Here is a 13637-nt window from a genome sequence, read left to right as displayed (position 1 = left end):
ACAGCGACTCGGTATTTCAGGCATGTAAAGAATAGGACTTTTCGCCCAAGCGTAACTCGAGGGACACTAAAACGCTAGAGCTGCGAAGTCCTCTTCTTGCCACCTTCTCGCTCATCCCGAAGGATCCGCCTCACAAAGTCATAACTGCCCTTGATCAGCTTCCCCCTCAAGCCGCCGCTCGTCGCGGCCGACGACTCAGTCACGCCCCGATACACCACGTCGGCGCGCGTCTTGTCACACCGGAGGACGGTGCCGCCGGTGTATTTGGCGTCCTGGACGAGGTCCAGCATCAATTGGGCCACTTCTTCGGGGGTCTGGGACAGGTCCGAGGCGACGCTGTACTGTTCCATCTTCTCGGGGCGGTCGGTCCAGAGGGGAGTCCAGACGGCTCTAAAATGGTGGGGGGTGGGGGAGTCGTCAGTATCGGTTTCGCTGGACTCTTCCGACAGGGCTTTGACTCAAGAGGAAAGGAAAAGAAAAGCAAACAATGATTCGCGGGGTTTGAAGCAGGGAGGACTTACCCAGGACAAATCCCCACGACCTTGACGCCCTCCTCGGGATCGGCGTCCCCCAGACTCTTGACCAGGCCCACAACGCCGTGCTTACACGCCGAGTACAACGTGGCGGCGTACTGTCCGTCCAGGCCGCCGATGCTGGCGATGCAGCACACGACGCCCTTTTTGTTCCGGCCGACGAGGGCGCGGATGGCGAGGCGGGTCAGCTTGATGGGGTGGGCGAGGTTGATGTCGAGCTGGGCGTACTTTAAGGGTTCCGAGTCGTTCCAGAAGTTGGACCATTCCTGTCAGGTGCCTCTGGGGTTAGCGAACGACTCGCAGCGGAAGAGAAGAAACACCTATGCCAAAAGGACATATTGGAGAGAAGAACCCTTATCCCAGAGGGACATGGTAAAGAGAAGAGAACACATCCCCTATATCCTTCCTTTTGGAGGGGGAAAAAAAAGGTACAACCTACCGGTTCAAACACGCCCGCACCAGGGACATAGACGTCCGGGACGTCGCCAAACTCCCTCTCAGACACGACGATCAAGTTCTCCAGGTCCCGCCAGTCCGTCACGTCGCACTTGACGAACTTGACGACGTCGGGTCCCGCACTCGTCGCGAAAGCTGCGGCTTCGGGGCCGAGCTTCAGGTCGCCGATCAGGACTTGAGCGCCCTGCTGCACGGCGAGTTTGACAAAGGCCAGACAGATACCTGGGATTTTTCGTCAGTCAGTGTTGTGTCATGTCATGTCATATCCAGTTCAGTCAATTTGGATGGCGGGTGGCGTGGATGAATGGGCAAGTCGCCCTCTGGGCTGGTAGAGGATATACTCTGGGTGCGTGGAAGGAGGGGATATGATCTGTCTAACCTGATCCGCCGCCCGTGACGACCACAATCTTCCCTTTGACGGGGAATTCTCCGACGGACATGGATGTGTATATGTGTAGGACTGTTTTTTCCGGCGTCTGTATGTACTTGAGTGTGTGTGTATGATCTGCGCGGTCTCAGCAACCAACCAGTCCGGCCCGACGAGTGAGTATATACAGAGATACCAAAGATAATGTGATAACACTCGACTACTTACTTACTTACTAGCCAACCAGCCAGTACCTACCAGCAAACCAACAAGGCCAAGTAAAATAATCTCTCTGCTTTGCGTGTTTTTTCAAACCTAGGTAGAGCCGGTGTCTTGGTCTTACAAGTCCTTGGTCGGTACACGATCTCTCTCTCTCTCTCTCTCTACCTATATATTATGTGATACGATACAACTTGACAGCTTTTGGCTCGATCAAGCAAGGGGCGGAGAAGAAAGCCCGAGGTTCCCCTTTTCAGAAGCCGGAACGTTTCCTTTCAATCCAAGATGTTATACGTGAAACGAAGCCGGAAATATCGTGCGATCTGGTAATTAGAAGTAACAAGTGCAAAGATAGTACATATTATTGGTTATTATTGTTGGGATGGCATGATGGGATGCTTCAGCCAAACCCTCGCAGTCACAGTCAGTTCCCCCTGTATTCTGTTCTCGGTACAAAGTCAATTCCGTCAGTGTCTTTTTCATCTATCGTCTATTGTCAAGGACCGGACCGAACGAGTAGAGGAGGAGACTAGATGAGAATATGCATTACTGACGAGGTGGTGAGGCACACTGCGCATCGGGAGAGCATTATACTTGTCCTTGTGCTTGTACTTATTTGTACTTGTTTGTATACTCCGAGCCCTCGGCCCGGCCGGCGTACATGCCCTGCAGCGCCGAATTGAAAGAGAGAGAGAGAGAGAGAAGCCAGGCATACACGCACTTTTGACATATCTTTGAGACATCAGAGATTGGACGATTTTCCGTCATCTCCAGCTTCCACGCGGTGTAACAGCTCTGGTACATAATATGGGTATTGAGGTATGTAGGTATGTAGGTATGTAAGTGGGAAGAAGAATAATAATGCAGTACATAGATGTACCTTCGTACCGTTACCTTGTACTTTGTATCTCCATAAAAAGGGTATCTACTAGGTAAATGTATTCATACCTCGCTACTAGGAATACGAGACAACGATCGCATCCCGCCACAGTTGCCGAGGTCCGTTACAGTCCTGCCGAGTAGCCAATGGCCTTGGCTGACCCTACAAGTACTCGGTACGAGACGGAGCCATACGAGATACGTGCCCGCATTTCAGCAGTGGTGGTGGGGTTACCCGGTCCCTGTGTCAGTGAGAGGTACTTACTCGTTCGCTGCTCTCCTCCTCCTACTCTTCCTCCCCCTTCTCGTTCTCCAGACAATCAGATCAATTTCTCCACAGACTGGGATTACGACTATGGGTTGGGACTGGGATTGGGACTGGGGTTCGACACGACACGATAGACTAGGTCAGACTTGGGGTGGGCAGGCGGGCGGGCGGGCGTGGGCAGGTTCGGTAGTTGGACATTGGAGTTTTGGCTCGACTGACTCGCTAAACCGTGACACTCGCATCCACCCCAGCGAGCGAGCGACGACGACTCTGTAGGGGTTGTGATGGTTGTTGTTGTCGTCAGTGATTCTCTGGGCTCGGCATGAGTAATAACTAAAGTAGTCAGTTAGTTAGATAGATAGACAGATAGTCAGTCATCTACTGCGCTCTCTCTATTAGACCCACGACTTTCAAGATCAAACATCAAGGACGAGACGAACCAAAGAGAGAAAAAAAAAGACCCTCACACATGGAGCACGGGTTTCCGGATCACTATGGCCAGCGGTTCACGCGGACGCTGCACCACAAGGCAGAAGGGCCGACGTTGCCGGAGAATAATCCCCTGTCGTCGTTCATCGTGGTGGTGACGGGCGCTGGGAAAGGGTTGGGAGTCTACGTGAGTCAACTTCACCCCCATCGCCCCTAGAGACATGGTTGTTGTGAGACGTATGGACATTTGAGAGAAACAACCGAGAGAGTCATTTATCTTGCTTGTCTTTCTCCCCTAAATATCCCACCTAGCTGGACTGGACATCACCGCTAATACCCTCCCAAGATCTCCCTCGCGTACGCGCGCGCCGGGGTCAAGGGGATCTGCATCTCGAGCCGCACGCAGAGCGACCTGGACGCCCTGGAGAAGCAATTGAAGGAGGTGAACCCGTCGCTCGAGATCCTCTCGGAGATCTGTGACACGACAGACCCGAAAGCGGTGCAGGCACTGGCGGAAAAAGTGCGAGAGAAGTGGCAGGGGAGGCTGGACGTGGCCATCGCCAACGCCGGGGTCATCTCCAAGTACCTGTATGACACGGACGCGAAGACCGGGGAGAAGACGAACCGGCGCCTCCCCTCGGGGATCGTCGAGGACGACGACTTCCAGCGCGTCATCGACATCAACCTGCTGGGCAGTTACTACGTGGCCAAGTACTTCACGGCGCTGCTCGTGGCGCCCGAAAACCCCAGCACGGTCAGGGCCTACGTCGTCATCACGAGCATGGCCGCCCAGGTCACCGACAGCAGCTTCCTGCCCGTGGCGTACAACGTGGCCAAGTTCGCCAACAACCGCATGGTCGAGCACATGGCCACGGACCACAAGGCCGAGGGCCTCCTGGCCTTTGCCGTGCACCCGGGCGCCGTCCTCACGCCGCAGACCGAGAAGCACTCGAACGAAAAGGGCGACGCGTGGGATTCCCGCCTCACAGACGACATTGGCCTGTGCGGTGGCTGGTTGACCTGGCTGACGCGCGAGCGCAGGGAGTGGCTCAGCGGGCGGTACCTCAGTGTGACGTGGGACGTTGAGGAGTTGGAGGCCATGAAGGATGACATTGTGCGCGAGGATAAATTGAAGTTCAGGATGGCCGTCTGAAGGATGTGGCTTGGACCAGAGAGGGACGGAGTAAACAGCCAATAGCGGCTAGAATCATCCATGGTAGACGTGGTACATGTCCCAGGATGAGTGTGAGAGCGGGTCTCATCCATCCTTTCCCCCTTTCTAGACACAGCCTCGTCTGTCTACCAGTTATGACTAGATAACCCACCAAGACCACACATAGTCTCCTCGAAGCAGAAAAGGGATGAGACGCATGAGAAATACTGCAAAAAAAAAAACTAGCTACCCTGATAGGTCTGAACACAACGCCCCCCCAACCCCAAACAGGGAGTTGCTCTCAACCACCACCCCAGGAGGTGATCAGCTCGTATCGACGAGGGAGGGGGTCTGGCTCTCGTTCTCCTCGGCTTCTCACTGGTTCCGGTGCATGATTAATCAATCTGCACCACCACTATTACTAGTGTAGTGTGATAGTGATCGAGGCACGAATGGTTCATGGACTTGCACGGCGGCACCTCGAGGCTGAAGCTGATGTAATCAGAGCATCTAAAGCGATGCCCGTCTTCAGCTGCGTTATAATACTCGGATCAGGTTGACGACCCTTTCTTACGATATACATCTTCAGTAAGCCCGTCACTGACCATCCCTCTCCTCTCTGTCTGAAAAACAATTTTCCTCTGCCAAAAAATGGAAGAGTCCGAATACGCCACGGCCCCGGTCCAAATCCTCCGCGTCAGCGACAGCACATTTGCGTACAGATTATTCGGCACCGCCAACAACCTAGACAGTGATGTGCCGTTGCTCCTCCCGACGCATTTCCGCAGCCGCCTTGATTTCTGGGACCCGGCGCTGATCGACGCCCTCGCGTCTCGGCGGAAACTTCTTCTCCTGGACAACCACGGCAGTGCGGAGGCGCAGTCTCTCAAGGGGAGTCAACGAACAACCGCCAGACATGATCCACGACGCACGCAGACGCAGACACCGTCACCACCAACAACGGCGCTGTCTTTCAGGTTCTGGGCCGAGGAAATCGTCGCGCTGATCAAAGCTCTGGGCTTCACGCAGGTCGACGTCCTGGGATTCAGCATGGGCGGCTTCATCGCACAAATGTTGACCCTCAATGGACCGCCGGGCTTGGTCAGGAAACTCGTCCTTGCGGGCACCGCACCCAGTCAGGGACCGGGCGTAGAGAGCGGTGACATGCACTACTTCCAGAACCTGACGAATGCAACAACGGACGGCGACGTCAAGGCCGGATTCCTCGCCGGCTTCTTTGGGTCCGGTGAAGCGAGACAAAAGATTGGGGAGAAATGGTGGAATCGGATCACGAGTTGCTCTTCCATGAGGCCATTCGTGTCGACCAACGACATCGATGGGCAGATCACAGCAATGATGAGGTGGTACGGCCTCAACCACCGTGATGAAGGCTCGTATGACCGACTAGACGAGATCCAATGTCCCGTCTTGATCCTGTGCGGTCAGAGTGACAGACTTGTTCCAGAACAAAACAGCCTTCTTCTGTGGCAGAAGATCAGCCAGACCAACCCCAATGTACAGGTACATATGTATCCCGAGTCGGGCCATGGATTTATGTTCGAATATCATCATCATTGCGCGAGACTTGTCAATGAGTTTTTGGACGAAGAGGTAAAAGTACAGTGCACATGCGAGTACTGCCATTGTTGAACGAGAGCCCACTGATATCATACAGTCTGAGGAAGGATATAATGACAAGGCACAAGCCATGAGTTTCAGAGCAGGTGCCCGTCTAGGGATGCGGAATTTCTCCTTTCTTCTCAGGGTTGTCTGGCTATCTGTATTTGTCCATGAATTCTTTGTGGAATTTGATCCAGCGACCGACCCAATCCGTTCCCGGGGCGAGGAAGGTGGTTCGAAGATGTAATGTACCAGGTTTCTGCCCGAAGCCGGAGCCGGGGACGACACAGATACCCGTCGCGTCTAGCAGACGGAGGCAATAAAATTCGTCGGGCGTACGATCCGCCTCCTTTGCAGCCTCGACTGCTTTATCCGAAACCTTGATGGTGGGGAAAAGATACATTGAGCCCTATAGTCACAAAGTAAGCAACGACCAGAATGATAATCACGTGGAGAAAAGTTCGACGTACCTGTGGCTCTCCCACCTCGACGCCCTCCATCTCCTGGAACGCCCGGTAAAGTGCCCAAGCCCGGTCTTTCAACCCGTTCCTGACACTGTTGTACTCCTTATCGTAGAGGTCGAAGCTGGGATCCCCTGGCTTCGGAGGGTCTACCACGAGGTCCAGCAGACATTGACCGATGACAGGAGGGCACAGCATGATACTGATGAACTTGTAGATTTCCGCCTGGACTTCTTGGTCAAAGCCCACAAGCTCAAAGTACCCGGCGCGATGCCCACATTCACCCACCATACCTTTGGAGACGGAGTTCAACGATGCAAGTTCGACTGAGTCATACCGACCTGGCTCCCTCTGCTGCATCCTTCGCAGGGCACCTTTGAAAGAGTGAAATTGACCAACAAAGACATTCGTTTGGTAGACCTCGTCAGCCATGATAACGAGATGGTGCTCGGCAGCAAACTTGATCGTATCCTCCACATCCTTTTCAGATAACGAGGCACCAGTAGGGTTTCCAGGGTTGATGATAACAATGGCACGTACGTCAGTGCCTTCACTGACCGCCTTGTCATAGGCTTCCTGAATTATAGAAAGTTCGGTGCTCCAAGCCTGAGACTCCTCCAAGTAGTAAGGCACACAGCGGGCATTGAGAACAGACAGGGTCGCGGTGTAGAGTGGATACTGTGGTATGGGAACAAGCACGCCGGTCTCGGGTTTGCCGCAGATGATGTGGAGGAGGGTGTTGACTCCTGACGAAGCGCCTGCAGAGAGGTAGATGTCGTCCTTGTTCGAAGGAAAGCCATCCCGCCGCTCAATGAAGTTGGCGACAGACTGACGAATACCAGGAGCGCCTGCAGACTGCGAATATGCCCCCACGGAATGGATTTCCTTCAGTAGCCGGCGAGCACGGTCGATGGCATCTTGTTTGTAGCCAAAACTCGTTTTGAGTGCTTCCTCGTTGTCCAACAGGGGTGGGTACTCTAGAAGAGCAAGGACTTGCCGGAAGAATGTGATGGGTTTCTGGTCGAGTTGCTGGGGGTTGCCAATGTTGGCCGAGATAACGGTGTCAAAGGGGAGGGGGTTCTCTGGCGGTGTAGGAGGGTCCTCCTTCTTCAACTTGGACCTGTACTCTTCTGACTTGATAGCAAGTTCACCTCGCACGGCATACTTGGCCGCCTTGACGTGGGGGTTGATATTATGGATGCTCAAACTGCGCAAAGGGCGCGTGGACGACATTTTGCGACGACAGGAAGGAAGTTGAGGTCTGAGGTAAGGATGAGGAACTATGCATTGGATATATCAGTATTGGGACTGGGTCACCGGAGACAAGGGAGGGAGGGAGGGAGGCAAGAAAAATGATCGGGTGCACAGAAGAAACTATGCTCGGTTGAGTCACAGGTGGTGTGTCAAAAAAGAAAATCGACCAGGCTAGCAAGGACTTCACCCTGTACTCACCTCGTGATAGGCTTGGCCGTTGTGCTGGAAGGGAAGGAGGTGTTGTTTGTGTTGTCCGTGTGGTTGACAGTGCCGGACAGGTGTTGGCAAGTTCGCTGGACAAATGCTGAGCTCGCAGCAACACGGATGACAGTCTTGACGTGGCTATTGTGGGTGGCGACATTTTCTGGTACATATAGACTGGAGAACTTCAGGTGGGGGGTGGGCTCCTGGGGAAGTAGATGGTCTAGCCTGTCAGATTTGGAGCTGGCAAAGCGATATCGGGAGCTCGAACTCAGATATCACAATTTGCAGAGGGCGTAACAAAGCTGTAGAGACTATTGAGGTATTATTCGAGATGGGGTGGACAGACACGACAGGCCGTCGCAGGAGAAACAAGGGCGGCGCACACGATCAACCAAAAGGATCTTCCTCACTGGCTGCGTCAATCTCGTCTCGTCATGGGGCGCGTGGGAGCTCTCCTCCCCGTCTATCTTATCGCTGATTGTGGGGGGACGCCACAGCTGGGCTTGCAGGGCATTCAGGCTTTCTCGGTGTCGTTCCACGAACATACAGGGATTAATTGGAGAAGAGAGAAGAGACAGAGTTTCTTGGAGCTGCAACCTGCGCAACCGTCGGGCGACAGTGCAGCGCTAAACTGTCCGAATCAAGCAGCCCTACGAGAATTTGTCGCCGACGGCATGCGCCGTGTTCCCTGCTGTATTCTTCCCTTTCTTTCCCCCCGAAAGCAACCTCCTGATCATGATGGTATGATCAAGATATGGTACATGCCACGATCCATGCGGCGCGATGTCTACCAGCAATCCAACCCAAGACGCCTGAGTCCCTTCCAATGGAGGGTTCGGCTCTCACGCCCGCTCACTCCCTCGCAGCCTCACAGCCTGGCCGTACTTCTGCAGCTTGGTGATCAGGGCATCTCCTTGTTTCACAACATCGGCATATTGCTTGTTCTTGTCGTCCGGCCGGGTTGTCTCGATTGTCCCCTGCACTCGGTCAATTGTGCAACTCACGCGCCCACCAGCAATGAATTTGGCCAGATCTCTATCCAGAAAATCCACGCTGACCCCGAATGCCTGTGCCATCGTTGCCAAGCCCACTACCCGGTAAGATTGGAGGAGTTGTTGATAACCACGCAACCGCATTTCTCGCACGAACCAAGCTCGGTGCTCATAGAGGTATCGGTCTTGTGTCAAGAAGTTCTCCTCGACCGCAGCCAATGCCAAGAAGAAATTGCGATAGTTGCCACTGTAGAGGCTGTTCACCAGTCCGGCCAGCGAGGAAACATCCATCGGGCTTTCGTTCTGTGACTGGATTGAACTGCTAGTCCCAAGTGTGTTGACATTGACAAGCCCAGCAGCACGTTCTGCAGTTGCTGCGGATGCATCCTTCATCTCTTCGTCCGCGCCACGCGCCTTCTCCTCGCTATCCCCCAAAATCGCCTTGATTTCGGGTGCGTCGACAACTTTGGCTTTGAAATCGACCCGCTTGAGGGAAAGCGACCCTGCAAGCACAGCATATACGACAAGTGATGAGTAGCTGCAAAGTTCATAGCTGGTGAAGGTAGAGAGACTGTCGAGGAGTAGCGGAGCGGCGAGGTTATAGGATCGGACAGTGAGGAGGTGCAGGCCCTTGTAAGCTTTTAATCGATTTCTTCGATCCCAGTCTCCACCACCCTCGACCAAGATATTTGCACGCTCGATTTGTTTCTTTGTGAAAGCCTTGTCGTTGAAGAAGATGCCGATGCGGATGATGGCGAGGACAATGTCGATCTTGGTGCCCAGCGGCCCAGTCTTGTCGAAGACTTTCTCATATGCCGCGATAGCTTTGTCCTAGCATCTGGTCAGAGAGATGTAGCTTCACGAGGTATTCTCCTGGCTTACCTTGTCGCCGACCCGGGCCCAGAACTCGGCGCGCTTGCTTCGAGCCGCTTGTACCTCTGTTTCTCCCGCCTTCTCTTCAGCCTCTTCTTCCTCTTTCTGGAACTGCTCCAGCTCCTTTGCGTTATCAGCCTTGAGTTCCTCGTAGAGCGCTTCGTCCCACGGCAGGATTCCAGAGGGTACAGGTTTCTTCGGGGGTAAGAGGTTGCTTGACACGAGAGACGCCCGTCTGGCGGCGGGTTTGGGCGGTGGTTGTAATGGCTGAGCTGTGCTCTCTCCCACGGTATTTAGCACACCTTCAGTAGGGTGGGCCAAATGCCGATATAACGGCGCCATCTTATGGTCTTTGATAGCATTTTGAAGGTAATTCAACGATGCTGGCTGGACAGTCTGGGGCGCATTTACTAGGGAGAAGATGTGCTGGGCGAGGGTAAGGTCTGGATATTTGGCAAACTGAGGATCGGAACCCATTATGTAAAGCGACTGGACCAAGCGATGTCGACTATGGAGAGAAAAATGAGAGGGAGTAGAGGAAAGCGTGGTAATGTTGGCTTTAGGTCAATCAATACCACGACAAAGTCGGAGAACGCGCAGCAAAGCCAGCCTAGTGTGTATGTGGCCTCAATACGCCACCGGAGTTTATACGGTAGACCGCAAGAGCTGCCGAGTGCTAGACTACCTGAAATGTGCAAATGCAAGTCTACAAACAGTTGAACTTGTCTTTCGTTTTTATTCAACTCTGTCCATTACCTATCCAGTTCCCAAAGACATGCGTTTCATGTGGCATCTACCTTGTGTGTCAGAGCACTACTCAGTAATCTTTAACCAACAACGTCAGCTATAATATGTCCAACAAGGCAGCGTTGGCCTGCCCTCCCATGCCCTGGTGGCTATCTGGACCCGGATGAGCTGTGCCTCCTTGTGCTCAAAGGCCTATCTGGACCGAGTATTGCATTGTTACTCCTTGCTGGTGCCCGCCAGTCGGACTCTGAATGTGCTGGCTCCAGCTGAGTGGGTGGTAGAAACAAGCTGCTATGCACGTAACCATACGTCCCTCGTGCCGAGGCGGTAGTTGAACACTACCTCGTAGTCGGTACGTACTCCGTAGTAGCAAATTTCAATATCCAATCAAACGGAATCAAGTAAAGGAAGACAAAGGACAGGAAAGGAGAGCTTTGCCAGATCGTGCCGGGCTAAGATGGGTGGCTGATATGTAGCTCCTAGCGAAGAGGGTTAGAGTGGCAGAGTGTCGAGTACAGTACAGTACTCGACTCGATACGAGGTAGTTAATTAGTTAGGCGGAGCAATTATAAAAAAAGCAAATCGTACAGTACATCAGAATCCCGGAATAGAATATGGAAAAGGGACAATCAAAATGCGAATGCAAATGCGCTGCAATGATACGGGGCAAGAGAGCAATTTGATTTCATGGTTTGAAAATAAATGTATTTCCACTCTTGGTTGAGCCTGATCATGATAGCCTCTTATCCATCATCATCATCATCATCATCATCCTATCCACACCCGTATAAGGTAATCTCTTACTTGGAGTTGTAAATACCACGCCCTTTTCGCGTACCTTACGATCCTGATACCGCCTAGTCGCCAACAAAAACTCAATGGAAAAAACTTGGAGTTTGCTTTACAGCTCTCGTGGCCTTTCAACAGCCACAGCCTTCTCTTCGTGGTACTTCTTGGTGCCGAGGGTGGAGACATCATAGCCCTTGCTGATCAGGTAGTCCCGGAAGCGCTCGTCCTCCTTGGTGATCGTGTCCTGGCCGATGTTGGGCAGGAAGATCAGGGCGATAAGACCCGAAAAGATGCACAGGGCGCTAGACACGTAGAAGGGGTATTGCCCCTGCTTGATGACGTCGTCGCCCGCGGCCTTGATGATGTCCGGGAAGATGTAATTGCCAACAAAGGCGCCGATTTTGCCGCACGCGGCGGCGATTCCATAGTACATACCACGCACCGAGGTCGCCGAGGTCTTGGAGGCGACCAGGCCGATGTTGTCGCCGGGACCAATCTCGCCCAGTGCCAGGAAGATGCCGTACATGACGACGAAGCCGCCAACCTGGGAGGGTTGGTCGAGGTGCTTGTAGATGGCGGTCATGATGAAGCCGACGATACCCTGCAGCATCACACCAGTGACAAGGCAGTACTTGGGGCCGATCCAGTCAGAAAGGAAGGCGCCGATGATGGCACCGGGAACGTAGAACAGATTGATGACGGTGTTCCAACCGAAGGATTTCCAGAGGGGCGCATCGGCAGGGAGCAAAAAGGCCAGCCATGCGGAAGAGTAGATGCTGAAGGAGTAGGCAGAGAAGTCATAGACGAACCAGATCAGCGAGACGAGGATCAGGCGCCACCAGTAGAACTTCAAAATCAGCCAGTATGGATAGTGGTTCATCTTGTTGCGGTTGTATTCTTCGGGTTCTTGCAGTTTGATTCGCAGCCAGAGAAGTGACAAGGGAGGAATGACGCCCAAGCCCAGCGCGATACGCCACGCAGCACGGAGATGTTGGTCGGTGAAGATCAGGGCCAAGATCATGGGGACGAGGGCTGCGACGACAAAACCAACATCAATGGCTAGATTTGTGAAGCAAATAAACCATCGGTTCCGGTGGCCGTTCTTGAGTTCACCGGTGCTCTCCGCACACGCAACTGACCCGGCAGGGTACTCCCCTCCAATGCCAATACCAAGAAGGAAACGATAAGCAGCCAATGCGGCAAAGAGACCTTGAATGCTGCCACCTGCGCCGTAGGAGCCTGCACCCAGTGCAGCAAAGACGATCAGGATGATGGTGGAAATGAGGAGTGAGTGTCTGCGAGACCAGTGGTCGGATAGGTAACCAAAGACCAGCTGGCCAACAACGGTGCCAGCGAAGGCGATCGAGGCAACATTATTCTGGGCGTCGGATTTGGTGTACTCGTCCTTGTAGATTGTCTTGAGCATGGTGTTAACCGAACCGATGACCTAAAACCCCGCTGTCAGTCATGTCCACGTTGATGTGCAAATGATGTGGCACATACGCCATTGAGATAACCGTCAGAGAACAATCCTGCACCGCAGGCCATGACAGGCCATGTGCGTTCCCATCTCGACTTGGGGGTGGCGTCAAGCGGAGCTTCATGGATCGAGTATGAGCGAACAGCTTCAGGACTGACTGTTTCGTCGAAGATCTTCTTTTCAGGAGGAGTATCCATTTTCAAAGGAGAGGGCGTGATTTGGCTTTGTGTGCTGGCTCTGGGAAAAGGGTCGGACAGACTGTGGGACAGACTGAGGGCGAATATATAACTTTTTCCCAGGATGATCTTGGTCGATGCCGATCAGCCATGTGTTGGTGGTATGTAAACGTGCATCGAAAGATCGGGGGGCGAAGCCCAAAGAAGAAACTACATGCTGATGAACAGGCATGTTGGCAGAATGGAGTGGGGGTGCGAGATACAAGGTGACTAGCAAGGAGCCAGATTGATTGAAGGATACACCAGAGGGGAAGTGGATGAAGACGTCAGAGTCGAGACAGAGGCACCGGGAAGAGGGTGATGTGGTACAAGTGTGGGTAGCAGTCGCTAAGATATGTGGCTAGCCAGAGACGAAGGTGCCATTTGCAGCTAGATACTCAGCTAGGTAGGCGCAATAGGTAAGGACCCCCAAGAAATACCTATCAATACCTAAAAAGTTAGTGCCTAGGTACTTACGTAGGTCCTCGTACTGCAGTTACACTGCTAGGTGGCACGGGTAGTTTAGGTATTTCCTAGCCTGTACCTCGTATGGCTCACCGATAAAGGCCCCTGCCAAGTGCCAAACCCCGCCTAAAAAATCATGTCTCAATACGGCTTGGGCCCCGTGACGAAGGATTGAGATCAAAGCCAGCCAAAAAAAGGTGGCACTCGACACCTTACCCAATGTGAAACCCGAG

General features: G+C 53.3%; 6 protein-coding genes across 6 annotated transcripts; 2 read left to right on the top strand and 4 right to left on the bottom strand.

Moving 5' to 3' along the window:
- Nucleotides 1-74: 74 nt before the first annotated feature.
- AYO21_02247 (hypothetical protein) lies at nucleotides 75-1429 on the bottom strand (the record flags this gene model as incomplete). Its single annotated transcript, XM_022652227.1, has 4 exons — nucleotides 75-432; nucleotides 522-760; nucleotides 973-1211; nucleotides 1369-1429. 4 exons carry the CDS (start codon nucleotides 1427-1429, stop codon nucleotides 75-77), a joined length of 897 nt encoding a protein of 298 aa, XP_022515613.1.
- A 1762-nt stretch (nucleotides 1430-3191) lies between these two features.
- Nucleotides 3192-4304, top strand: AYO21_02246 (hypothetical protein; the record flags this gene model as incomplete). Its single annotated transcript, XM_022652226.1, has 2 exons — nucleotides 3192-3338; nucleotides 3498-4304. 2 exons carry the CDS (start codon nucleotides 3192-3194, stop codon nucleotides 4302-4304), a joined length of 954 nt encoding a protein of 317 aa, XP_022515612.1.
- A 651-nt stretch (nucleotides 4305-4955) lies between these two features.
- Nucleotides 4956-5954, top strand: AYO21_02245 (hypothetical protein; the record flags this gene model as incomplete). The annotated part of the gene is made up of 1 exon (XM_022652225.1): nucleotides 4956-5954. The coding sequence occupies one exon, from the start codon at nucleotides 4956-4958 to the stop codon at nucleotides 5952-5954; it is 999 nt and encodes a 332-aa protein (XP_022515611.1).
- Nucleotides 5955-6078: 124 nt separating this feature from the next.
- On the bottom strand, nucleotides 6079-7618 carry AYO21_02244 (hypothetical protein; the record flags this gene model as incomplete). The annotated part of the gene is made up of 2 exons (XM_022652224.1): nucleotides 6079-6333; nucleotides 6395-7618. The coding sequence occupies 2 exons, from the start codon at nucleotides 7616-7618 to the stop codon at nucleotides 6079-6081; spliced, it is 1479 nt and encodes a 492-aa protein (XP_022515610.1).
- Nucleotides 7619-8685: 1067 nt separating this feature from the next.
- AYO21_02243 (hypothetical protein) lies at nucleotides 8686-10185 on the bottom strand (the record flags this gene model as incomplete). The annotated part of the gene is made up of 2 exons (XM_022652223.1): nucleotides 8686-9666; nucleotides 9718-10185. 2 exons carry the CDS (start codon nucleotides 10183-10185, stop codon nucleotides 8686-8688), a joined length of 1449 nt encoding a protein of 482 aa, XP_022515609.1.
- A 1171-nt stretch (nucleotides 10186-11356) lies between these two features.
- Nucleotides 11357-12921, bottom strand: AYO21_02242 (hypothetical protein; the record flags this gene model as incomplete). Its single annotated transcript, XM_022652222.1, has 2 exons — nucleotides 11357-12691; nucleotides 12748-12921. 2 exons carry the CDS (start codon nucleotides 12919-12921, stop codon nucleotides 11357-11359), a joined length of 1509 nt encoding a protein of 502 aa, XP_022515608.1.
- Between the last annotated feature and the right edge of the window lie 716 nt (nucleotides 12922-13637).

Source organism: Fonsecaea monophora (genome assembly GCF_001642475.1).
Source record: "Fonsecaea monophora strain CBS 269.37 chromosome Unknown Scaff9, whole genome shotgun sequence".
Lineage (NCBI taxonomy): Eukaryota > Fungi > Ascomycota > Eurotiomycetes > Chaetothyriales > Herpotrichiellaceae > Fonsecaea > Fonsecaea monophora.
The sequence above is the reverse complement of the archived record's forward strand: the minus strand, read 5'-3'. Positions and strand labels throughout refer to the sequence as shown.